The 25113-nt window shown below is 47.9% G+C and overlaps 1 protein-coding gene across 1 annotated transcript in view; it reads left to right on the plus strand.

Annotated features, from left to right (window-relative positions):
• The window catches only part of COL13A1 (collagen, type XIII, alpha 1), a 110149-nt gene that overhangs the window by 69045 nt on the left and 15991 nt on the right, over positions 1-25113 (plus strand). Inside the window, exons 25-42 of the mRNA XM_014940506.1 lie at positions 744-797; positions 1843-1929; positions 2636-2689; positions 2895-2939; positions 3732-3800; positions 10541-10564; positions 11595-11639; positions 12171-12215; positions 12559-12711; positions 13533-13631; positions 14258-14311; positions 15466-15507; positions 16006-16032; positions 17654-17734; positions 19438-19473; positions 21603-21656; positions 21920-21973; positions 22741-22776. Of these exons, the coding sequence (XP_014795992.1) occupies positions 744-797; positions 1843-1929; positions 2636-2689; positions 2895-2939; positions 3732-3800; positions 10541-10564; positions 11595-11639; positions 12171-12215; positions 12559-12711; positions 13533-13631; positions 14258-14311; positions 15466-15507; positions 16006-16032; positions 17654-17734; positions 19438-19473; positions 21603-21656; positions 21920-21973; positions 22741-22776 (1059 nt within the window). The remainder of the gene's footprint in view (positions 1-743; positions 798-1842; positions 1930-2635; positions 2690-2894; positions 2940-3731; positions 3801-10540; positions 10565-11594; positions 11640-12170; positions 12216-12558; positions 12712-13532; positions 13632-14257; positions 14312-15465; positions 15508-16005; positions 16033-17653; positions 17735-19437; positions 19474-21602; positions 21657-21919; positions 21974-22740; positions 22777-25113) is intronic.

The following is a 25113-nucleotide window of genomic DNA, read 5'->3' on the forward strand; positions in this document are numbered from 1 at the left end:
TCCTCAGCCTGCAGGCCTTGCTCTCCAGGCATCATGTCAGGGCTGTTACACCACCATCATCTGTCTTTGCCATTTTTACCACTCCTGTTTTCACCGTTTTTCATCACCAATATGTGTGACAGAGCTTGGCTGCTAACCGAGACACTGTGCTGCTTTTTTTTTTAAGACTGGGGTTTGGAGTTGGGGAACAGGAGCAGGAAAGGCCCCCTGGGAGAGGAGCAGGAATGTTGGCTGTGAGATCTTTGCCAAAGCAAAGCAGTGTAATGCACAGTGTGATGAGGAGGCGTGAAAACTGGGATAGACTCAAGAAGTGGACAATTTACGTGAAAATTGCTGAACTCTATCAGGGCACAGAGAAAGTCCTGCACTCCAAATAAAATTCACCCTGGGCAACAGCTTCTCTGGATATATGGAACGGGGAGAGCCTGTGCTGAAGGACTGACAGGGGAAAGGGTTTAGCAGAACAGAGCGGTGAGGAAGATGCGCGGGGAGGATCCTGGATCCCTTTCCCACTCACCTGCCTTTGGAGAGAAGTGGCAGTGATGTGCAGAGATAGTCAAAAGGACAGGAGAAAACATTCACTGGCCTGAGCGGGTACTGCTGGAAGATGCTTTGTTTATGCCTAAAATAAAATCCCCTGGGGGAGGGAAAGAAGGTTTGAAATCAGAAGCAGCTCATCCTTTGGATGCTTCTCCAGGACAGAGCCTGCAGAGTCAGCCCAACCATGTCTGTTTTGCCAACAGGGTGAGAAGGGACGAGCTGGTGACCCTGGGCTTCCTGGACTCCCTGGCATGAAGGTTTGTATCTTTTCTGATTTTCTGGGGGGGGTGGCAGCCACTCTCATCTCCTTTCCTCCCTCCCTCCTGTGCCAGCTGTGCACAGCTCACACACTTAGGTCACTGCTGCAGCGTACAGCAGCGTGTTCTGCAGAGCTCAGCTGGATGTCAGCACAGGGATGTGGTGGGGTCACACAAAGCATTCCATTTTGTGAGGAACTGTGTGCCTTCATGCAGTGAGGGGGAGGTTGTGGTCCTGGGAAAGTGACCACAGAATTATGTTCCCCTTTAAAAGCATGACCTCAGATGTAACGTGGTGTTTCAGCCTCCCTCCTGCTCCGAGATCCGTATGAGAGGAGGAGATGGGCTTTTTGGGAGCTGCACTGCTGTGCTCTGGGTTGGAAGAGTAGCCTTGTGCTTGGAGAGACTAAGGGCAGGTCAGCTGAAGCCAAGCTCTGAAACTGTGACCTTTTCTCTGTGCCCTGAGATGTGGACAGAAATCATGCCTTTCAAGTCAGGTGTGCTTTTTCTTTGGGGAAGGGGACAGTGGACTGAATGACAGTGGGAATTTCGGGAAAGGATGAGGGTGTGATGGCAACTTGGTGCAAGCAAAGCTTTCCTGTTTCTGCCTTTGTGTCTGCTCTGTGCAAATGATGTGCCCTGCAGGGCTGACTGATGCCTACAGCTCCGGAGGGAGACAAACCCAAAAAAGCCATCATCAGGTGGTTTTATCAGCTCAATTTCATCAGTAGAAGAAAACAGTTGTGTTCGAAGTGGAGGCCTAGGGATGAGGTCTGTCCACAAGCAGCTTTATGTGGCCTTGGGGAGTAAGAGGGATGGAGGATAACTGTGGCAGGGCTCTAGGTGGAGCCCCCAGGCAGAACTATATTGGTATGGCTCCTGGACAGCTGGTGGCTCAGGACCAGTGGTGTTTCTGGGCTATCAAGAGGCCAGCTGATGGACCTCCTCTTGGTCCCTCCCTCTCTAAGCCAACAGTCTGGCAAGTGAAATTATGGAGATGGAGAGACCGAACCGTGACACGTGGCTTGTTCTTCCTCGCAAACAGGGAGAGAAGGGAAATGCTGAGAACGCCCTGGTGGGAGGCAAAGGAGAACCTGGCCCTCCTGGTTTGCCTGGGCCCCCTGGACCAAAGGTGAGTGAGTGTTTTTACCTCCAGTGAGTTGTGTGTTGTGAGGGATTGTGCCCAGCACGAGGTGTGCAGGAAGGGGCAAAGGTCCCATTCATCTGTGCCCACCTCTCATTACCTGCTGAAGGGATACCAGCTTCTGCAGGGTGTTTTAGTTTTGTTGTTTTAAATGCTGAAAGTGAGAGAACTTGTAAACTCTATTTCTGGGAGGAAAATACCCTCCTTGTGCTCAAATGATTCCCCCTAGGCTCTGTAAGAAACCAGTTGCTTGGAATCAATGACAGCCTCTAGTCCTGTGGTACCCAAGGCAGGACGGAGGCTCTCCAAGTCTCCTCTCTCCAAGTCTCCTCTCTCCTTCCTCTTCTGCCTCCTCAAGAAGCAGCAGTAAAATCCTGCCCCTTGGCAAAGGACGCCAAGAACACTTAAATCTGAGACCCTGTCTGAGATGTATTTGGAACAACTCTCCTGTGCATGCACTTTGGGTCTGAAGTGGGTGCTTTCCTTCATGCTGAATATTCCCTCTGTCCTGGATAGAAGAGAAGGGCACCTGGTGCAAAGTCAGGGCAGGAGTTTTGGCTTACCCGAGGAGATGTGGTGTGGCGGGGGCGCTTGGCTGGTGCAGTTCTTCCTCCTGGAAATGCGAAGCCAGCGGTGGAGTCCCAGCCCCTCTGCACAATACAAACCCATCCCTTTCCCTTTCTCTTTCTCTCAGGGAGAAGCTGGTGACGTTGGCCGGCCTGGTGCTGCAGGGTCACGGGGGGAAAAGGTACAGAGCTTCTGCACAGTCCCGCTCCAAGTTCAGGAGCTGCAAACTTGTTCCTGCATGTACAAAACTGAGCTGAAAAGAAGCATTTTAAAACTGAGCTCTCTGGTCCCAGACTGTTTCAGAGGACCAGCAGAGAACAACAATTCCTGGCGTCTGAGCAAGTGAAGGGATAGGCTTTGCTAATGGCATGTTCTTCTTGTTACAGGGGGAACCTGGTTCACCGGGAGACCAGGGACCCATGGGCCCGAGGGTAGGTGTTCCTTCTCTAACACTTGAAGAGTTTTGGCCCTTCAAAGGGATTTCCTGGAGTCTGAGCAAGTGAAGGGATAGGCTTTGCTAATGGCATGTTCTTCTTGTTACAGGGGGAACCTGGTTCACCGGGAGACCAGGGACCCATGGGCCCGAGGGTAGGTGTTCCTTCTCTAACACTTGAAGAGTTTTGGCCCTTCAAAGGGATCTCAGGATAGTGAGACCACACTGACGGTCTAGATTGAGCCTCTGCTTTCTTGACAGATGTTCTCACCATCACTAAAAGTGGTTACAGCTGGGCAATGGCTGGTTTGAGACAAGCTGTTTTGCCACTCCATACCCTCATCAGAAGATACACCCATCTCAGGGTGAAGAAAAGTCTTCTGAGCCACCTCAGGCAAATGCTCGGCTCATTTGTAGGAAGAGATGGGTTTGGACATCCCAGTCTGAACTCAGGCCCTTGGCATGTCAGCAAAGGGTAGCAGGAGGGTGTTTGGTGCTTGCCCAAGTCTGACAATGGGTCAGACGATCCCAGTTCCTGGATTCTGGCCTCAACTTCACCACTTACCAGACCTGCCAGCTTTGATGGTCTCATAATCTGGGCTTGTCTGGCTACACTTTGGTAGCGTTTCCTTATAAAATGTGCTTTCAAGAGCTCTACTCAATAAATGAAAAACTAGAGGCTCGTGAAACAGGGTCCTCCAAGACCCCCTTTCAGGGTGACCTGCAGCTCTGAGTAGCCCATGGGAAGGGCCAATCCCTAAGCCCTGGCTAAAGAGATGGTATTTTGCAGGGCCCCAAAGGAGAGCCTGGGAAGGATGAGATGATGGACTACGATGGTAATATCAGTGAAGCTCTCCAGGTGAGCATCTGCCTTCCTGTCCCGTGAGGTACTGCTGGTTGCTTCACTGTTTCCCAGAGGATGCAGAAACACAGGAACAATGTAGATCTGGCATCCTCACCAGTAGCAGTAAAAGGAAGTGCTTGGTTGTTCCATGATCCTCTTCATCCTACAGCTTAGTGCATGTAGTGTTTTGGTAAATACTCGTACATCTTGTTTAGTTGATAATATTAACACTGGTGGACATAGAGGTCATGAGAACCCTTGTCAGGAGTGGCCCGTGACTTGGAGCAGAATAAAAGGACTGCAGAGCTTCCTCGGAAGTGTGCACTGGTGGTCTGCAGTGAGTGAGCAGCTGTGCCCAGCTCTGGGTTAGCCTGGCTTCTACTTGAGAAAAGGGGAAAATCATAGAATAACGGCTCTGTGGGACTCAGAGCTGGGTTTTTTTGCTTTTGTTCATTCTTACGTTAGTGGAGAACAAACCACTTCCAGGAAAAAGCTGAGCTTTCAAATGACTCTTTTCCTTTTTTCATTTTTCTTTTTTTTTTTTTACTCTTCCTCACCAGGGCGAGCCCGGGACTCCAGGAGAAAAGGTACTCTCAGGAAGCCTTTGCTCTGAGCCTGCACTTCTGGTTGGTTTTTGTAATTTTTTCTCCTCCCAAAGCAGCTGAGGGAGCTGCAGAACGGGTCTGCACTTCCCAGTGCCCAAATCCAGGCCCTAATGGCACCTGCTGGCGTAAGCAAAATGGGGGTAGCATACAGTGATGCTAAGTGAGAGAGGGACCATGCTGCAAACAGATTCCCTGCCTCCTGCTCATGAGTGCTGAGATGAGAATATCCTCCAGCTGCCTTCCTCCCCTTCCCCCTACACCACGAAATATGCACAGCACACTTTGCTTAGCAAAGATGTCTCCTCTCCACCTTCCCTTGTCCCCTTCTGCCTCCCAGCACTTTGGTGTCCACCAGAAATCTTCCCCTGTTGCTGCGGGGAGCATTTCTGTCGTGCACCTTGTGAACTGCCCCGTGCACGGGCTCCCCTCTCTGTGTGGTGTGACCTGGTTTGAGTTCCCTTGGTGGGCACGGTACAAAAATACCCCATCACTCTCCATCGCTGAGCAGCCGGCTTGGTTTCTGAACAGCTGGCTCCTCTTGTTTGAGGCCTGCTGGGTTATGTTACAGCCTGCGACAGCCACGTAACAGACACATTCTCTGTCTCTTTTCTTCCCCTTCCGCGAAGGGAGATCCTGGAGCCCCAGGGAGGATGGGCCCCCCAGGTTTGCCAGGGAAGAGGGGGCAGCGGGTAGGACCATTGTGTGTTTGGGCTCGGTGTCCTGGGGGTGCTGTGCTGTGTTCCCTGCCAGCTGGGGGCCTGCTTTGCGTTGCGTTGTCGTGCTTGCAGGGGATTATGTGTCCTTTTCTGGCCCTTGCCCCCCTTGGTGAAGTGTGTTTGCGTGTTCCTGCATGCAGGAGGGGGGGGCCGGGGGCAGGCAGGGCAGCACGAGAGTGAGTCTTGTTCTGGGGATGATTCATTCTGCACCTTTTGACTCCAGAAATAGCACCCTAAACAAGGAATCGGTAATCTAACCCCCCTCCTCAAGAAATTTGCTTCCTTACACTGCTGTTCAGGCAGCAGGGGATATTTTCAGTAGCCCTTATGGACATAGGTACTGAAAACTAGTCCTTGAATGAAAAGTAGCCCACCAAAGGTGGAGCAGGGCAGGATTAGGACTTCAGAGTCCAGGGACAGGATTAGAGATTATATCCTTACAAAAACTCTTAAGGCCAACCCTTCTCTTTGGGCACGAGGTCCTGCAAGTGTTTCCCTTTTTTCCAAGGAGAGAAACACTCATTTAGGGCAGCAATGTCCACACTCTGTCAGGGAAGGAAAACTGGGTGGGGGCCTTACAGGTGGCTGGCGGCCAAATAACCCTAGAGAAAGGGGTCACTGCACTCTAGAATTGCCTTAAAAGAAATAAGATTGCTGCTAGTTAATTATTTTCTGTGGAGCCACCGGTGCATGTCTGTTCCTAGAGCATCGATGCAAGCCCCCTGCATGTCAGATGTGTGCCCTGCAGCTCTGACAAGAGCTGGTGTGCAGCACCAGCCCCCACGGGCAAGAGCATGGCATCAAGAGGGACTCTTTGCTAGCCTTGCTGATCCGGTGTGCTGCTGTTGTGGAGGCAGCTGCTGGGGGGGAAACAGGTTTTGAATCCTTCTTTGGGGTCTGCACAAGTTGTTCAGTCTTGGAGGTGTGAGGATTGCAGGTAAGAACACACCTTTTGCTGACGATGCATTTGAAACATCTCTTCGTGGTAACAGAAACTTTTGATACAGATGTCTGTCCTGGCAAAATGTAGACTTCTGAACAGGGCACTGAAGCTGGAAACCATGGGTTTAGCAGCTGGATGGAACGGGTTGAATATAATTTAATGTCGATGTAAAGGCCATTAATTGAGCCCCAATATTCAGAAGATGACCCAGATGTTATGGTGAACTAAGCAAAGTCACTTCACCAAGTGAGTGCTGGGTGCTGGATGTCCTCCGTTGCTCACTGCCCTATGGCATTCTCCATACTCCTCAGCCTGCAGGCCTTGCTCTCCAGGCATCATGTCAGGGCTGTTACACCACCATCATCTGTCTTTGCCATTTTTACCACTCCTGTTTTCACCGTTTTTCATCACCAATATGTGTGACAGAGCTTGGCTGCTAACCGAGACACTGTGCTGCTTTTTTTTTTAAGACTGGGGTTTGGAGTTGGGGAACAGGAGCAGGAAAGGCCCCCTGGGAGAGGAGCAGGAATGTTGGCTGTGAGATCTTTGCCAAAGCAAAGCAGTGTAATGCACAGTGTGATGAGGAGGCGTGAAAACTGGGATAGACTCAAGAAGTGGACAATTTACGTGAAAATTGCTGAACTCTATCAGGGCACAGAGAAAGTCCTGCACTCCAAATAAAATTCACCCTGGGCAACAGCTTCTCTGGATATATGGAACGGGGAGAGCCTGTGCTGAAGGACTGACAGGGGAAAGGGTTTAGCAGAACAGAGCGGTGAGGAAGATGCGCGGGGAGGATCCTGGATCCCTTTCCCACTCACCTGCCTTTGGAGAGAAGTGGCAGTGATGTGCAGAGATAGTCAAAAGGACAGGAGAAAACATTCACTGGCCTGAGCGGGTACTGCTGGAAGATGCTTTGTTTATGCCTAAAATAAAATCCCCTGGGGGAGGGAAAGAAGGTTTGAAATCAGAAGCAGCTCATCCTTTGGATGCTTCTCCAGGACAGAGCCTGCAGAGTCAGCCCAACCATGTCTGTTTTGCCAACAGGGTGAGAAGGGACGAGCTGGTGACCCTGGGCTTCCTGGACTCCCTGGCATGAAGGTTTGTATCTTTTCTGATTTTCTGGGGGGGGTGGCAGCCACTCTCATCTCCTTTCCTCCCTCCCTCCTGTGCCAGCTGTGCACAGCTCACACACTTAGGTCACTGCTGCAGCGTACAGCAGCGTGTTCTGCAGAGCTCAGCTGGATGTCAGCACAGGGATGTGGTGGGGTCACACAAAGCATTCCATTTTGTGAGGAACTGTGTGCCTTCATGCAGTGAGGGGGAGGTTGTGGTCCTGGGAAAGTGACCACAGAATTATGTTCCCCTTTAAAAGCATGACCTCAGATGTAACGTGGTGTTTCAGCCTCCCTCCTGCTCCGAGATCCGTATGAGAGGAGGAGATGGGCTTTTTGGGAGCTGCACTGCTGTGCTCTGGGTTGGAAGAGTAGCCTTGTGCTTGGAGAGACTAAGGGCAGGTCAGCTGAAGCCAAGCTCTGAAACTGTGACCTTTTCTCTGTGCCCTGAGATGTGGACAGAAATCATGCCTTTCAAGTCAAGTGAGCTTTTTTGGGGGGGAAGGGGACAGTGCACTGAATGACAGTGGGCATTTTGGGAAAGGATGAGGGTGTGATGGCAACTTGGTGCAAGCAAAGCTTTCCTGTTTCTGCCTTTGTGTCTGCTCTGTGCAAATGATGTGCCCTGCAGGGCTGACTGATGCCTACAGCTCCGGAGGGAGACAAACCAAAAAAAAGCCATCATCAGGTGGTTTTATCAGCTCAATTTCATCAGTAGAAGAAAACAGTTGTGTTCGAAGTGGAGGCCTAGGGATGAGGTCTGTCCACAAGCAGCTTTATGTGGCCTTGGGGAATAAGAGGGATGGAGGATAACTGTGGCAGGGCTCTAGGTGGAGCCCCCAGGCAGAACTATATTGGTATGGCTCCTGGACAGCTGGTGGCTCAGGACCAGTGGTGTTTCTGGGCTATCAAGAGGCCAGCTGATGGACCTCCTCTTGGTCCCTCCCTCTCTAAGCCAACAGTCTGGCAAGTGAAATTATGGAGATGGAGAGACTGAACCGTGACACGTGGCTTGTTCTTCCTCGCAAACAGGGAGAGAAGGGAAATGCTGAGAACGCCCTGGTGGGAGGCAAAGGAGAACCTGGCCCTCCTGGTTTGCCTGGGCCCCCTGGACCAAAGGTGAGTGAGTGTTTTTACCTCCAGTGAGTTGTGTGTTGTGAGGGATTGTGCCCAGCACGAGGTGTGCAGGAAGGGGCAAAGGTCCCATTCATCTGTGCCCACCTCTCATTACCTGCTGAAGGGATACCAGCTTCTGCAGGGTGTTTTAGTTTTGTTGTTTTAAATGCTGAAAGTGAGAGAACTTGTAAACTCTATTTCTGGGAGGAAAATACCCTCCTTGTGCTCAAATGATTCCCCCTAGGCTCTGTAAGAAACCAGTTGCTTGGAATCAATGACAGCCTCTAGTCCTGTGGTACCCAAGGCAGGACGGAGGCTCTCCAAGTCTCCTCTCTCCAAGTCTCCTCTCTCCTTCCTCTTCTGCCTCCTCAAGAAGCAGCAGTAAAATCCTGCCCCTTGGCAAAGGACGCCAAGAACACTTAAATCTGAGACCCTGTCTGAGATGTATTTGGAACAACTCTCCTGTGCATGCACTTTGGGTCTGAAGTGGGTGCTTTCCTTCATGCTGAATATTCCCTCTGTCCTGGATAGAAGAGAAGGGCACCTGGTGCAAAGTCAGGGCAGGAGTTTTGGCTTACCCGAGGAGATGTGGTGTGGCAGGGGTGCTTGGCTGGTGCAGTTCTTCCTCCTGGAAATGCGAAGCCAGCGGTGGAGTCCCAGCCCCTCTGCACAATACAAACCCATCCCTTTCCCTTTCTCTTTCTCTCAGGGAGAAGCTGGTGACGTTGGCCGGCCTGGTGCTGCAGGGTCACGGGGGGAAAAGGTACAGAGCTTCTGCACAGCCCCGCTCCAAGTTCAGGAGCTGCAAACTTGTTCCTGCATGTACAAAACTGAGCTGAAAAGAAGCATTTTAAAACTGAGCTCTCTGGTCCCAGACTGTTTCAGAGGACCAGCAGAGAACAACAATTCCTGGCGTCTGAGCAAGTGAAGGGATAGGCTTTGCTAATGGCATGTTCTTCTTGTTACAGGGGGAACCTGGTTCACCGGGAGACCAGGGACCCATGGGCCCGAGGGTAGGTGTTCCTTCTCTAACACTTGAAGAGTTTTGGCCCTTCAAAGGGATCTCAGGATAGTGAGACCACACTGACGGTCTAGATTGAGCCTCTGCTTTCTTGACAGATGTTCTCACCATCACTAAAAGTGGTTATATCTGGGCAATGGCTGGTTTGAGACAAGCTGTTTTGCCATTCCATACCCTCATCAGAAGATACACCCACCTCAGGGTGAAGAAAAGTCTTCTGAGCCACCTCAGGCAAATGCTCGGCTCATTTGTAGGAAGAGATGGGTTTGGACATCCCAGTCTGAACTCAGGCCCTTGGCATGTCAGCAAAGGGTAGCAGGAGGGTGTTTGGTGCTTGCCCAAGTCTGACAATGGGTCAGACGATCCCAGTTCCTGGATTCTGGCCTCAACTTCACCACTTACCAGACCTGCCAGCTTTGATGGTCTCATAATCTGGGCTTGTCTGGCTACACTTTGGTAGCGTTTCCTTATAAAATGTGCTTTCAAGAGCTCTACTCAATAAATGAAAAACTAGAGGCTCGTGAAACAGGGTCCTCCAAGACCCCCTTTCAGGGTGACCTGCAGCTCTGAGTAGCCCATGGGAAGGGCCAATCCCTAAGCCCTGGCTAAAGAGATGGTATTTTGCAGGGCCCCAAAGGAGAGCCTGGGAAGGATGAGATGATGGACTACGATGGTAATATCAGTGAAGCTCTCCAGGTGAGCATCTGCCTTCCTGTCCCGTGAGGTACTGCTGGTTGCTTCACTGTTTCCCAGAGGATGCAGAAACACAGGAACAATGTAGATCTGGCATCCTCACCAGTAGCAGTAAAAGGAAGTGCTTGGTTGTTCCATGATCCTCTTCATCCTACAGCTTAGTGCATGTAGTGTTTTGGTAAATACTCGTACATCTTGTTTAGTTGATAATATTAACACTGGTGGACATAGAGGTCATGAGAACCCTGTCAGGAGTGGCCCATGACTTGGAGCAGAATAAAAAGACTGCAGAGCTTCATCGGAAGTGTGCACTGATGGTCTGCAGTGAGTGAGCAGCTGTGCCCAGCTCTGGGTTAGCCTGGCTTCTACTTGAGAAAAGGGGAAAATCATAGAATAACGGCTCTGTGGGACTCAGAGCTGGGTTTTTTTGCTTTTGTTCATTCTTACGTTAGTGGAGAACAAACCACTTCCAGGAAAAAGCTGAGCTTTCAAATGACTCTTTTCCTTTTTTCATTTTTCTTTTTTTTTTTTTTACTTTTTTTCTAGGAAATCCGAACTTTGGCCTTGATGGTGAGTTCCTAGCTTTGCTGTGTGGTTTTAAGCAGTAGCCATGTGTTCATCCTGCGCAGGTGGCCTGACAATTTAGGTGCAGCTAAAACATTTGGCCTTTGCTGTTGGGAGCTAAAGCTGGGGCAGCTGACAGCTGAAGGAACAGCTCATCTTGCCTTCTGGTTGTGGTACTTGAATTCTGACCAAGCCCATTATTTATCTGGTTTAAGAGGTAATACATGCTGCTCAGAAGAAGCAGGGACGAGCAAGGGGGACTGACCAAAGCAGAGAAAAAGGAGGCTTTGGGTGCCTTGCACAAAAGTTTATACTGGCAGTCTGTGGTAGGCACTTTCTGTGATGGGAGGGAAGGATGTATTTTCACCATTGATAAGTGTAACTCAACATAGCAGTCCTGTACAAAGCCGATTATTCACAACAGCAGTGACTACAAGCCCTTTGAAAACAAAGAGAGGCAAAGTAGCTCTTTTGAGACAGAATAAGGGAAAAAGCATCCTGGTTAAGAAACCTGGTTAGGAAAAAAGATGGATTTTTAAAATGCAGTATTACAGGGCAGCACAAAATGGATGTAAGTAGCACCATTTGCTCCCCAGGTCTCCTTAAAGTGGTGGCTGCCAAGAGTGATCAGGACATCTGCTCCAAATACTAGTGCTGTTTAGCTCTGCTTAAGCTGTGCTTGGGATCTAAGTAGTACAGTGTTTCCTGTGGTCTCTGTTCTGAATATCTACTTTTGTAGATAGGAAGGGAAAACCTTGTTACGTTCATCTTGGTTTCAGGAGCAGACAGCGGTGGTAATTCTCATTTACTTCCATGAAAATGTAAAGAAATACACACGTATCTACAACTTCCTTTGGACTGGTCTGCTGCTCACTCAGGCCTCTCCATTGCCCAGCTTCCCAAGCAGATACTATTGTAGGAGTCTTTGGGAAAGTTCCCCTGCGATTTCCCCTTAAACTCAAAATAGTTGTTTGGTTTCAAAACATGAAAATAAAAGTGCTGATGATAATCTGAAAATGAGTTTTTCTTCATCTAGGGACCCCCAGGACTTCCAGGACCACCAGGACCACCAGGACAGAAGGTATTTGCTCACTTGGACGCTTGCAGGTGTAAGGGAAACACATGAGCCATCCAGTCAGAATTCCCCCTGCCACAACCACCCTCCCCAGGGCTCCTATTCTCCCTGTCCAGCACCACCAGACTGTCCTGCTGGCCTCTACCACTCCTCCTCATGGACAATATCCTGAAAATTTATTTTCCCACAATGATAATGCTTTATCTGAAAGACGATGGATCCTTTCTACTTGCCCTCCCCTTTAGGAAGCAGCTTATGGAAACTGATCTCTGTGCAGGGATTGTGTTGTTTGGGGACTATGCTATAAGCACTGGGGCTGTGAGCTATCAGTCAGGATAAACAGGCTGGTGAAATTGTTAAGAAGTCATAAAATGTACTGTTTCAACAGGGGTTTCCATGTTGTTTTTTCTCCTGAGACTGTTAGTTACTACAGTCCCTGCAGACTGTTTCTGTAATTCCCACCCCTCATCATCACAATGAATGTAGGAGTCAGAATGGCTACTTTTGAACTGCCAAAGTAACAATTTTGTGTTTCAGGGTGAAATTGGCTTGCCAGGTCCTCCAGGCCATGATGGAGAAAAGGTAAGACACAGTGCCTCTGTGGATTGCTCTTTCCTTCAGGGTCTCATCTGAAATTGCTGTGTTATATCTCTGCCACTGACATCCACAGTTGCTTTTCCCACAGAGGAAAAAAGTATTTCGCTTCACAAAAATGAGCATTAAAGGTTTATCAAAGTCCTAACTTATAAGGAGCAGTTTGGATAACACAGAAAATCTACTTTGTCCTGCCCACGATGCCTCAAATGGCGTTACTGTGAGTGAGAGGATGAGCAGTGAAAGAGGCTGTGGGCCAGAGAGTCACCCTGCAGGACTAACCTTGCTCTTATCTGTAAGTGTTTCACTCTTTTATGTGGATTTCTTTTAGGGACCACGTGGCAAGCCTGGAGAAATGGGTCCCCCTGGCCCTCACGGACTGCCAGGGAAGGATGGACAACCTGGAATAAAGGGGGAGCCAGGCCATGTGGGGGCCACAGGAGAAAAGGGCGATAAAGGAGAGCCAGGACAAGCGGGCTCACCGGTGAGTAAACTGAAGCCTCTGGGAGCACTGGTGGCTACCCAGGTTATGGGTCAATGCCCTGGGACTTCTCAGATACCTCAGAGCCCCCCAGGGCGGGTGCTGGAGGCACCTCATAGCTGCTGTATGAAGTGTACCAATACAGAAGCAAGGTCTTTGCTCCCTGGAAGATGTATTGTCCACCTTGCTGGAGCAGCTGTACCCAGCTGCCTGCCCTGCTGTCTGGGCATTGGGTCACTTCCTAAGCTTGCTGCCTGGCACGTTGCTTAACCTGAAATGCTGCTGTGAGCAAGCAGGCTTGACTATGAGCAAGGCAGCTGAGGTACCAGCACACACACCCTCCTAGGAGGGTGGTAACCCCTTACATCCCTGCTGCTAACTGGGGCAGAGCGCCCGGTCTCCCAGCTTCAGTCTGTCGCAGCTTCTGTGTCCCCAGCACTAGTCAAGAGGGTTTTATGGAATGAGTTTGTGCCTCTTTACTAGATCACCAGGATGAAACTTTTGCTGTCAAGACAGCTGTCTATTGGGGAGTGGTTTCTAGCACTGACTCCAGCAAGCTGCGTAACCATGAGCAGAACTTGGAGGCAGGAAAGCAGTGCTCATCCCTGCTCTGGGGACTGGCACGTCCACAACAACAGGAGGATATTCAGGCATTTGCACATCCAGTTCCAATACTAGAGAAGCCTTGCATTTCCCTGGGCACCTGGTGGTTGTCCTGGCTTTTCAGTGTGTTCTTGGGATGACCAGAGCCAGTCTCAATGATGTCTCGTATGCCTGCCTGACTTAGTCTTGCATAAAATCCACAAATCTTTCTTGATCCATAGGGTCTTGATGGCCCCACTGGAGAGAAAGGTGAACGAGGTGACCAAGGGATGCCAGGACCATCAGGATTGCCGGGTCCCATTGGACTTCCAGGATTGACAGTAAGAGTGAAAAAGACAGGCTGTTCTTTCCTGCTTGGCAAAACCAAAACAGCATAGAGCAACACACAAGGGTTCATCTCCCAAAGCGCTGAATACCTCGGGAGCCTCAGCCCTCTGCCCCTTAGAGTTAGGTGTTTGGGTGTCACCAGATGTCCCTCGGGTCTCCAGCAGCAGGCAGGGGGCCAGCTGGGCATCTGCTCCTGTTGCTGCCTGGAGGTGCTGGCTCTGGCAGCTCCCTGCAGAGCCCGTGTGGTTAAGTCAGCCCAGTTTGCTGGCAGCAAGGCACTGTTAAAGACCCGCTTGCTGTGCTCCCTCTCAGAGGCTGTGGTGCAGCAGAGAGGTGTCAGGTGGGGAAAAGGTGTTGGGGAAAGGCAAAGAAAGCCCTGTGGCACTCCCCTCGTGCAGCCACCAGATCTGATCTTGGAGACCTCCCTCTCTGTAGGATGTCTCCTCTGGAAGCAGAGGTGCACGAGAGCCACAGGTGAACTCTTTGTGAAAGAAACGATATGTTCCTGCTCCTCCTTTGGGGACCTGCTGCTTGTCAGCACGTGGGGGGTTCATGGATGGCTTCTAACGGAGTGATACTCCAGGGTACTGCTGGTGGTGACAGGGTCTGTTGTGTGCAGGGAGAGAAGGGCCAGCCTGGGGAGCGTGGTGACAAAGGAAATCCAGGAGAATCGGTAGGTCACCTTTCTCATTTTCCTTCTGCAATCTCGGCAGTAAGGCAGGGATGATTTGGCAGCATCTCTGCTGGAAACCCACACATCCCACCCTCTTATGGCACACCCTTCATTGCACACAGCAAGCTTCATCTTGTGGGACTGAATTGCCAGCCACCTCTCGCTCTTGATGTCCTGCTTTCCCCTTACACAAGAACTATCTAGCTCACGACAAGCAATCAATAACGAGTGCCTAGGGAAGAATAGATCATGGAAAGCATAACAAATGTTTTCCTTGGCATTTGTGGTAAAGGAATTTCCTGAACAATACTTGTGTGTTTCTACATACATATATTTCAATAGTTTTTGGGCTCATGAATTTATCCTTTCTCTCCTCAAAGCTCACCCTAGCTTTTGTACTGCCCTGCAGCAAGGAGTCCCATAGGCCATCAATACACTCTTCTGTGTGTGTGGAGCCAGCCACCTTCTTTCCTGTCTTTTGAAACAGCTGTTAGCTGTTGACCTTGTGCCTCCTTGCAGGAACAGCAGTAGAGTAGTGGAAGTGAACCTTTTTCTGAAAAAAAAAAAAAAAATAATAATAAAAAAAAAAAAATATATATATATAAAAATTTCATCGCTCTTTACATATATTTCAATAGTTTTTGGGCTCATGAATTTATCCTTTCTCTCCTCAAAGCTCACCCTAGCTTTTGTACTGCCCTGCAGCAAGGAGTCCCATAGGCCATCAATACACTCTTCTGTGTGTGTGGAGCCAGCCACCTTCTTTCCTGTCTTTTGAAACAGCTGTTAGCTGTTGACCTTGTGCCTCCTTGCAGGAACAGCAGTAGAGTAGTGGAAGTGAACCTTTTTCTGAAAAAAAAAAAAATAATAATAATAAAAAAAAATATATATATATATATAAAAATTTCACTGCTCTCCTTCCTCCTAAATCTCTGCAACTGCTGCTTAACCCTCCCCAGAGTCCTGCTGCTGTTTCTCAGCCACTCTGCCCTGGATTGCTGTCACTTCCTAACGTAGTCCTTAAGGGGAATCCAGGTTTCCAAGCCTGGTAGAGCTCAACTATACTTTTTACCCCGTCTCCCCTCTGAGCAGTTCCCCCTCACCTGCTGAGGGCAGCAGATTACAACAGTGACTTCTCTTGCATTGCTTTCTAGATATCTGGCCCTCCTGGACCCCAAGGACCACCAGGACCACCAGTAAGTTTTGAGTAATTCACCTGAGCAGCAAGGCACTAGGAACGAGGATAGAGCGGGAAGTGGTTGGGGAGGATTTTGGGTGGAGAAAACAGCCAGAAACACTCCAGTGTTGAAACAGGAAATCCAAAATCAGCCCCCAGGGTAGGTCAGAGCTGCGACGGGGCTGGGTAGGAAAAGAGAGAAGGTTATGTTAGTCTGAGATGAAAGGGAAGACAGTCGCAAGAGGGGATGGATGGGATTAAAGGGATCAACTGCAAAAATGGTCTTAATAGCAAGCCTGGCCTGCTGCCAGGTTGTTCTTGGCAAAAGCCTCCTCACCACCAGATGAGAATGGTACACGAAGTGCCCTTTACCCAAATAAAGAGGCCTCTGGGCTAAACATTTGTGCCCTCTGCATGTCAAAACCAAAGCTCAGTGCTGCACACTGAACTGGGATACCTGGGTTTTAAAGCACATCCTTAAACATGACTCATATTTTGTCTCTCATCCCGAATGCAGGGTCTTCAGGGCCTCCCAGGACCCAAGGTAAGTCTGTCAAACTTTACATCCTGAAATTCTACTAGACTGTCTCAGCTGCAAGAACTTAGCTTGCAAGTGTTTTTTACTGCCTTGGTAAGAGGAAAAGACTTTTGAATATTTACTTGAAGGAAATGGATCGGCAGCTCTCACTTTAGGACCCAGAAAACCAGTAACTTTCCCCAGTTTTCACCTAGAGAAGTGGGAAGCCACTGGCCTTTGGAAATCTTCCCATGAGAACATAGTTGAAATCTTTGTCTGAAGGGTGAAGGTCTGTACCACAGGATGGACAGCCTATCATACAACCCAAAGTAACTGAGCTCTTGCCTAAAATTAGCCAGTTTCTATACCCCCTAAATCATGCCGTAAAGCCACTCAAGAACTTCGCTGTTCCTGGAGATCAGAAGCTTTCTAATCTCCATCTAAATATGTTGATTACAGATACAGTTATCTGTCTTGCTTGTCTGTAACTCACTAGCCACTGCTTCTGTAAGGTGCAGTTGCCTTTGGAATATGTGCCAAACGAGTGCAGGTGAAAGCCTTGCACAGCACAGGTCACTAGCCACTGCTATCATGTGTCTGGGAAACTTCTGTAAGGTGCAGTTGCCTTTGGAATATGTGCCAAACGAGTGCAGGTGAAAGCCTTGCACAGCACAGGCTGGATTATAGGTGGAGGAAGTACTGCCCCAGCTTCTCCTTGGACAGAAGATCGATGAAGGCTTTATTAGCAGGTGCAATGAGATGTCCCGGGTGTGGAAGTTCTTCTTCTGTTCCATCCCTGCAATTTGTAATAAGTCTTTGTGTAATGAAGCTTTCAGTAGAGGTGGAAAAGAGCATTTTATTCCCTTTGCAGGTAGGGCAGTGGCACATGGTAACTGGGCTGCTGGTGGGGAGAGCCAGCAGCGTGCTGTCCTACACCTGCAGCAGAGTATGGCGAGCAGGATTACTGTTTCTGTGCAAACTTGGTTCTGCTGACACTTCTGTTTCGAAATGCAACCAAGATACTGTTTTAAAATGCCTTACGAACAGGAGTGTGGGGGAAAAAGCTTTGAGTTGCATTTTGAATTTGTGAAAAAGGTATGTTTTTGTTTAGTACTACTTTATAGTTTATAATACAGAATTTAAAGAATACCATTGGAAAAGAGATGATGAATTTTTTTCTGAATTTTGAAACTGATACCTTCGCATTTACAAAAGCCCTTCAAAAAATATTTCAGTATGACTTTTCCCCCCGCCAAAGCTTATAGACAGCTGACATTCAATTCCAATGAATCCACACCTTAAAATGTAAAACCACCCTATCATATAACTTCTGGTTACTTATATTTACCTGACACACTCTGCAATAGCAGGGAGAGCAACGCAGAAGTGAGCTCAGTTCCTCTTTGACCATCTTCACCCACTGGGCCTGAATCTCCTCCTGCTGCCATGGATTAAAACCAAGTGACCTCACTCGGAGGTCATTTGACTGATGCTGGTTTTCTACAGATTGGGCTGAGAATTAGGTTTAAAGCCTTGCTCTGCTGCCTCTTGTATTCTCTCTGCCGCTTCAGCGCTCTCCGCAGGGAGGAATGTTTGTTATATAAGTGGTGTTATGGTGGGTTTATTTTCTGCTCCATCCTTCCTTTAGGGGGAAGCAGGGATTGATGGAATGAAAGGAGAGAAGGGTGCCCAGGGTGAAAAAGGAGACAGAGGGCCACTGGGATTACCCGTAAGTATCCAGGAAGCAAGCAACACTTTATGAGCCAAACTTATATCAGCTGTAAAATGATCCCTCAATTGGAGATGCACGCAGGGATTTGATATGTAAAGTCAAAGAAAGAGATGATCTATAAATAAGTGTGCCTTTGCTTTTTAAACTTAAAGCCCCAATTTCTTTATGGAGCCTTCATCTTTTAGATCTGTTAAACAGATCAGTGATCGCTTCAATTCTTCCTGCTTCTGGCAGGAATGGGAAAAATAAGCAGTAGCTTTCCCGTGAGTTCTTTGCGCTTCAGAGCACTGGGGGATGACCAGAAACAGAAGTCAAAAAAGTGTAGAAAAGAAAGCATCTTCCCAGCCATTTGTCACCTGGGCCAAACTTGGTACAAAAGCTTGGTGGGTCTGAACGCATCCAGCTGCTTCATGAGGCAGTACTTCCCTCTCACTTCTGCAGTGGAATTGGTGCTTTCCCTGACTGGGTAGAAGCCTGCTGTGTTCCCTGCTGTGTGTGAGCTCTGTCACCCTGGGCTAGTGTTAGTGTGCTGTTTAGCTTAGCAAGGAGGAATTGTGGCAGAATTATAAAGAAGCTACAGGCGCTTTAGATACAAACCTGACGACTTTGTGAAGCTCCTGGCTCACATCTGCTAAAAGCCTCTTCACCCGTGGTCTGAGCTGACAGCTGATGATGAATTAGTGGTAACTCAGTCCCATCCAGCTGCTCTGCCAGCCCCTGAGCTCTCTCCTCATAAAAGGCACTGGTGGCAGAGCACACCCTCTCCTTTTGCTGAAGGTACTGCCTGGAAACAAGCACTGCAAAGCACCTCTTGTGTACTGTGTGACTTTGGCCTGTGTTTGATCACCCAGATCCCTTGTCCCTGACTTTGGCTGAAATGTGCATGTCTTTGTTTGTAAAACATTTTCCTCTTTTAGTTGTGCTATGTAGCAGGTACCTTCTAGGGTGTGGATGCACCTCATCTAACTCTGGGTGCTCAAGTGAGCTCCTCGTGAGGGCATTCGCTGTGGCTCTGTGCAGAGCCAGTGTGGAGAAAGTGATGCTTTCAGGAGGCTGAAATGCAAAGGATTCTGCCTCAGTGAAGCAGTGAGAAGTAAAAACCCAGTCCCTATTTTGCCCCAAGAAATGCAAAGGCAAGCTTTCTGTGTAAACAGTTACTCCTTCAAGACTGTGGTATCAGGCTAGGGAAGGAGGTCCTTGTGACAGGCTGAGCAGAAGCAGTTATCCTGACAAGTTTATCAGTGTGGCAGGGAATGTGCTAACGGGCTGTCCTGCAGCAGGGAGCCCCATGAGAAACCAGGGTCCCTTGGCTTTTCATGTCACTCCTCCTGAGCTGTGTTGCCCAGTCTGCCACAAAGGCAATGCATGTTCCAGCTCCACTGTCGCATTGTCCTTTTCATCACCTGTCACAGAAGAGCTTCTTCCTCAGGGGTTTCCTTGGTGGCACTGAGAGAGGAAAATTTGTGTTCTTAAGGGGATCTGAAAGTTGCAGGTCAGCATTACATGTATTCAGTGTTTCTATGTTTTTGTTGGTTTGCTTGTAAGTACCATCACCTGTCCTTGAGATCTTAATTGTTGTTGATTGCAAGCATATGTTTGTCTCAAGTCACTGCTTCACTCACCTCTCCCCTCCCCTCTCCTTTCCCCCTCACCCTCCTCCCCTCTTGCCTTGTTTTTGTTAACCCTCCCCGTCTGTTCAGGGTGCTTCAGGTTTAGACGGCAGGCCTGGACCACCGGTGAGTTCCATTTCTCCATTACCCCATGTTCCTCCTCCCCAGTATCGTGATTTGTCTCGTCTCTTCCACCAGAGTCTTGTTTACACCTGAAATAACCACCTTTTCTCCAAAGCAGGCTTGGGGCGGGGCTGGGGGGTTATACTTAGACTGAGAAGTGATGTCACACGCTTGTCTTTTTTGATGCTATGAGTCTATCTGGATCCCGGAATCACAGCCTACTTGTTCCACTTTATCTCAATAACAAGATGAATGAAACCTCTGCATGGTTCCACGATGCTCTGTTCTGTCCTCTATTTTTTTGAGGGGTCTCTACCCTGTTGTTCTCCGTGGTAGCCTCGCTTGCCACCTTCTCACGACAGTAGCTCTTCAGTTTTGTCCTAGGCATGATAATGCCAGTGTGTTTTGTCCTGTGGGCAAAAAGCTGTGTGTGTTGTTTCCACACACAGCACTTAAGGTTCGATCGCCATGGGTATGCTTACAGGTATCTCTCCTGCTAAGCATCTCACCACGAGGAGAAGTTGCATCTAAAAGACCTTCTGGCAGCAGGACTAGCCCTTTGCCTCTCAGCAGCAGAATGCCATGCACCTTCAGCAGCTCTGCACGTGCTTTCCTTAGTCCCAGATACATGGGGGTGTGTTCGGGTCTAGTATATACATCTGAGAGGTAGTGACATCTAGGAGTGGAGGGGGAAGATGCAAGATCCCCCTGTCCTGTTGCTCACTCACTGTGAGATATGAAGAAAAAAGACTCCTTGTGCCTGTGCTGCTCAATCTGTCAAATTCAGAATGAGACAAGTAATGCCAACCTGCTTCTGCAAACTGTTCTGCTCTCCTTGGGTACAAGCTGTTAAATAAGGGTGAAGTGTTTTTTAATCCCTCTCAGGGAATCATGCATCACCCATGGACAATGCATTTGGTTATCTAAAAAGAAAAAAAGCAATTTCTTCTCCTCAGTGTAACTGGAAATAATTCGGCTGCTCTAACTTCTGAACAGGATCTGAATGGCAGTTTATACACCCACTTGTTTGGGGAAATTGTAGGTTTAATTTTATAAATGTGCAGGTGAGATGGCACTGTATTTCACGGCACTAAATGATCTTAAAACGATGCAAATGTGCAGGCAATTAAGATTTCCATGATATGAACTCCTGAGCATGAATCTAAGGAGAACCTGATTTTTCTGACTTCCTTTGCTGCACTGAAGTTGTGTGCTACATGAACCACCCCTCCACTGATATTCTGCAGATCTTAACTGGTCTGAAGTTAATGACTTATGGCTCATCCTGCTCACATCCAAGGGGTTAATTCCATGACTAAGGATTGCAAAACCCTTTTCCTTAAAGGCTGTTAGAAAAATACTTCCCTATTGAGGAAGCTTCCTCCTTTGTCCTTCCCAGAAGGCAGGTAATGGGCTTCAAAAGGATCTCTTTATCAAGGCTCTATGAGGCAGTTGGAGATCAAATTCCCAGATCAAAAGAGCGGGGTTTCCTGTTAGCATTGATGATGAAGAGCCTGGTGGAGTGACATAAATGGCAAAAAGGGAACAGAGGGACTGGGACTGAATGATCCCCCTCTTAGTCTGCATCTGTCTCTGTACACATCTCTGCAGCATGGTGTCTGTCAGCTCGCATGCCTGACTGGCTGGCCTGCCACCAAGTAACCACACTCTCTCATTTTCACTCATCTCAGCTGATGCCGGGGGTGGGAAAGAAAATAAGCAAATAAAGAGAAGGAAATTGCTTTATCACACGTCTAAATGGCCTTTATTCTGCTACAGCTTTCAGCCTTGTCCGATATAAACTAAAGGAAAAAAAATTCCCTCCTGTGGAACTGGTAGAAATGCCTGCTGTAACAATTGTCAAGAGATAGCTTCAAAATTAAAAATAAGGCTCCTCAAAATGGTGCTGGTGTGATCTGATGTAGCAGTTCCCATGTTCTTCAAATTGCCTACCACGACTGCTCCGAATCCATCACTACCAACACTGAAAGCTGTAGTGGTGCTAGATGCCTGCCACCACCAGACTGTCCTTCCCAGCTGCGCTTTTTCCTAAAGGAGCAACAGTGTCTCCTGGCTTTAATGAAGCTCTAGAATTAAAATGTCCTAATGTGTTTTCCTTCCTGCAACTACAGGGTACTCCAGGACCAATTGGGGTTTCGGGACCAGCAGGACCAAAAGGAGAAAGGGTGAGTTTGTTTCAGAACTGACCGATGCTCTGTAGCCTCTTTGAAGATGTCACAGCTCTCTGGGATAGAGAAGCTCTAGGTTTTTCTAGAGCTGGAAACTGCTTTCTCCTTCAGTGTATATGACCCTCAGCTTGTTTTTGAGTATCTCATTCGTGGGGTTTTTAGGTGCTTTGAAACAGGTCTTTTACTTCTCTTCTATAGTAATGCTGTGCTGCCAGTTCGTACTGAATAGGAATGTTAATGCTCTTTTGTCTCCATTTCAGGGCAGTAAAGGAGATCCTGGAGTTGTTGGACCAATGGGGCCAGCAGGGCTTCCTGTAAGTATGGGATTTGTTGCTGCAGCATTGGCCATTTCAGCTGGGTTAGGTGTTCAAGAGCCAAAGTTACAAGCTTCTGTACACTACAGAGCAACAGGGAGAGCCTGGTAGCTTCAGAGCACTGATTCAGAATGAGGCAGAAGAAGGGAAGCTGTTAGTTACCTTGGTCCCCAGACTACCAAAAGAAGCTGCACGGGATTCCCAGGATATTTATCTTAGTCCAAAATGCTGCTTTTGAGCACATCTGCTCTGTTTGCCTTTTTCCTAGCTTGGGTACCTGCCTTACACTTGTCTGAGGAGGCCCTGTCTTGTCATCACAGTGACAAAAGCTGCCTTCAGGGAGGTTACTTCCATCGTTTGGGATGACTTTTTGCAGAATGGGGTTGGTGTTGGAACTCAGTTTTATGTAATTATGGAGCTGCTTTGTTGTTTAACACACAAAAAAAGAAGTTTTTTGTGTTAAAAAAAGCCCCTGATTGCTTATTTTCAGGGACTGCATTCTCTAAACTGGTTTGGTTTTTATCTGAAGAACCTTTAGAGTAGCAGTTGTGGTGTTTCAGCCTGAGTGGCCTAGTGGAGGTGAAGAGGAGGATGTCTGCTGGAAAAGTTGGGATTTTGGTGTTTGGGTTTTTTTACTGTAGAGCAATTGGTATAAATGGAAAAAACAAACAAACAAATTCCTGGGTACATGTTTTTCTTTTTCAGTGGGAATACAATGGGATCTACTTGTTTTAAAATATTTCTTTTTTTGTGTTGATGTGTTTCAGGGTTTACAAGGTCTACCTGGTGACAAAGGAATCCGGGTAAGTTACCAAGCAAACTCCTTGTGTTGAGTTACTAATGTCTTCACGTTAGACCGGTTAACTCCTGAGCAACCCCAAGTAGCCAGCATGTAATTCTGTCTGCTAGACCTTCACAGAAGTAACTTTACAAACTTGTGTTTTAAAGGGTGATACCTGCAGCTCGTATAATCACCTGAGGCGTTGTGGTACATCTGAGAGCTATAGGAGGGATTTTCTAACGTGTTCATTGTTGTCGTAGCTCTGTTCTCACTGAAGCTCGGGACTTCATGTGCAGTAGAGTTAGGTCAACGTGGAATGCTTTAGGAAATCCTGCTCACCTCTTTACTGATGCATATAGGGATTCCCAGGAGAATTAACTGAGGTGGAGCCAGCAAATCTTACTACGTTACTTTTAAATTCCCCTTGAAGCACGAAAAAGAAGGTTGCTCTCTGGCAAACGATCCTCCAGAGAATTTGAAAGATGGAAATTTGGAAAAGATAAATTAAATTCGCCTATTTTAAAGAATCAGATGTGAAGTCTCCTCAGGCATTGTCCTGAATGGATGTGATGGTGAAGAGTTAGGTTCAAACCAATAACATGAGTGGCTGCTTTTCTGCCATACCACCTGTGTTACAGAAAGATAAACGTTACTAAAAAGTGCATGGTGAGAAGCTCCTTGCTTTTTCATCAGGTTTTCCACAGCATAAGGAATTTCTTGCCTGTTATGGCTCTGTATTTTTTTGATGAAAACAGCTGAGAGCTATAATTGAATATAATTTATATTTAGAAATGTAAATGACTGGATTAAGAGTCTTTGTAAGATGTCTGTATAAATATGTTAAGCAGTTCAGTATAGTATGTATGCCTTTATGCACGTACTCACACATCCACCTTCTCTTCATAAGACTCTGGTATCACCTCAGTTTATCTAAAAATGTAAAGTTAATTTTTTTTATAGTGCATGTGCCCATGTGGTGATTTCATTATATGAATTTGCTTTTGATACATAGTGAGTGTTCTCTGTCCTTTATCTGCAATATCTTTCTGACCTTACTCTGCACAGAATGGGCAGTTTTGGAAAGCAGTAGCCAATTGGCATCTTAAACTAGGGGAGAAAGGTCCAAGTTTCACAGCAGCTCCAAAGTTCTCCCCTTCTTTAATCATTGCATTTCTGGCTTTGCTTCTTAACTTCCTTTTCGCTGAGATACGTTTCGTTTTGTTTGTGTGGCTTCTAAACAAAAACATAACTTCAACAGAATTCCTAGACTTTTTCAGTTGGTTTTTGAACTTGGTGGCTTTTTAGAAAGAAGGACCTTTCACTAGCTGAGCAGGATTTCTCTGAGCTCCCCCACAAAAACAAATGAAGACTGAGAGAAACTGCACCTAGAAGATGAGCTGGAAAGCACGAGTGGGAAGCTTTGCTGAGCCCTTGAAGTGTGCATGCACTTTGCCTCACTGCAACCAATATTTTGAAATGAAAAAAGGGTGAGAAGCTTGAGACTGTAAATGGGCAAGTGCAATACCTTTGCACGAGGCAGGGTCCTGGAAAACAACCACTTTTCCCCACTGAGCCTTTGTACAGGTGGTTCCCTGCACTCCTGCCCCTCTTTAAAAATTGTGACCTCCTTACAGGAGTTAAACAGCACAGTTTTGGTGAGTCACACACCAAACACAGCTGTTTTGTCTGAATGATTTCCCTGTGAAATCATCAGAGACATCTGACAGGTACCATTTAGCAGAACCAGACACGGTGTTGGTTCCCCAGGACTTGCTTTGCATGCATAGCACTTTAATGGGAAGATTTTCAGTGTTAAGCACATCAGAAAGGAGGATCTACTTTGTTAAGCTCCCAACCAGTTTGCCCAAATCCTCTTCGTTCCTTTAGGCAGCCCAGTGCTTTTTAAACCCCAGAAATGCTCCTGCTGCCCTTGGTTTGGGGTGGGAGTACTGCCCAGGCTTGGGGACAGGCAGAGACAGGACCGTGGCCCTGGGCAGCAATGGGAACAGACGGCCTTTCAAGTAACCCAGCTGAAAAAGTGTAAACCCTGACCTTGTGCTACCAGCCTGATACCTTCACTGTTATTTTAATGCCTGTGTTTTTGTTTTGTTTTGTTTTTTTCTTGTGTGTATGTGCATCTTCCTTGCTCCTACAGGTCCACCTTTGTCCCCTTTATCCCTTCCTCCTCTTCCACCTTTCTTCCTGGTTCCTTCCTCCTTCCTCAGAGCAACCCATGCTGCATTTTCCTGGATTATCCTCTGTTCCAGTGCTTGGTTCTGGGTGACTCCTCCTCATTGCCTCTCCTCTCCCATCCATTTCTCTTGCCAGCTTTGGGTTTAACATTTTTTTTTTTTCCTTT

The sequence above is a fragment of the Calidris pugnax genome, unplaced genomic scaffold, assembly GCF_001431845.1.
Source record: "Calidris pugnax isolate Ruff unplaced genomic scaffold, ASM143184v1 scaffold39, whole genome shotgun sequence".
Taxonomy (NCBI): domain Eukaryota; kingdom Metazoa; phylum Chordata; class Aves; order Charadriiformes; family Scolopacidae; genus Calidris; species Calidris pugnax.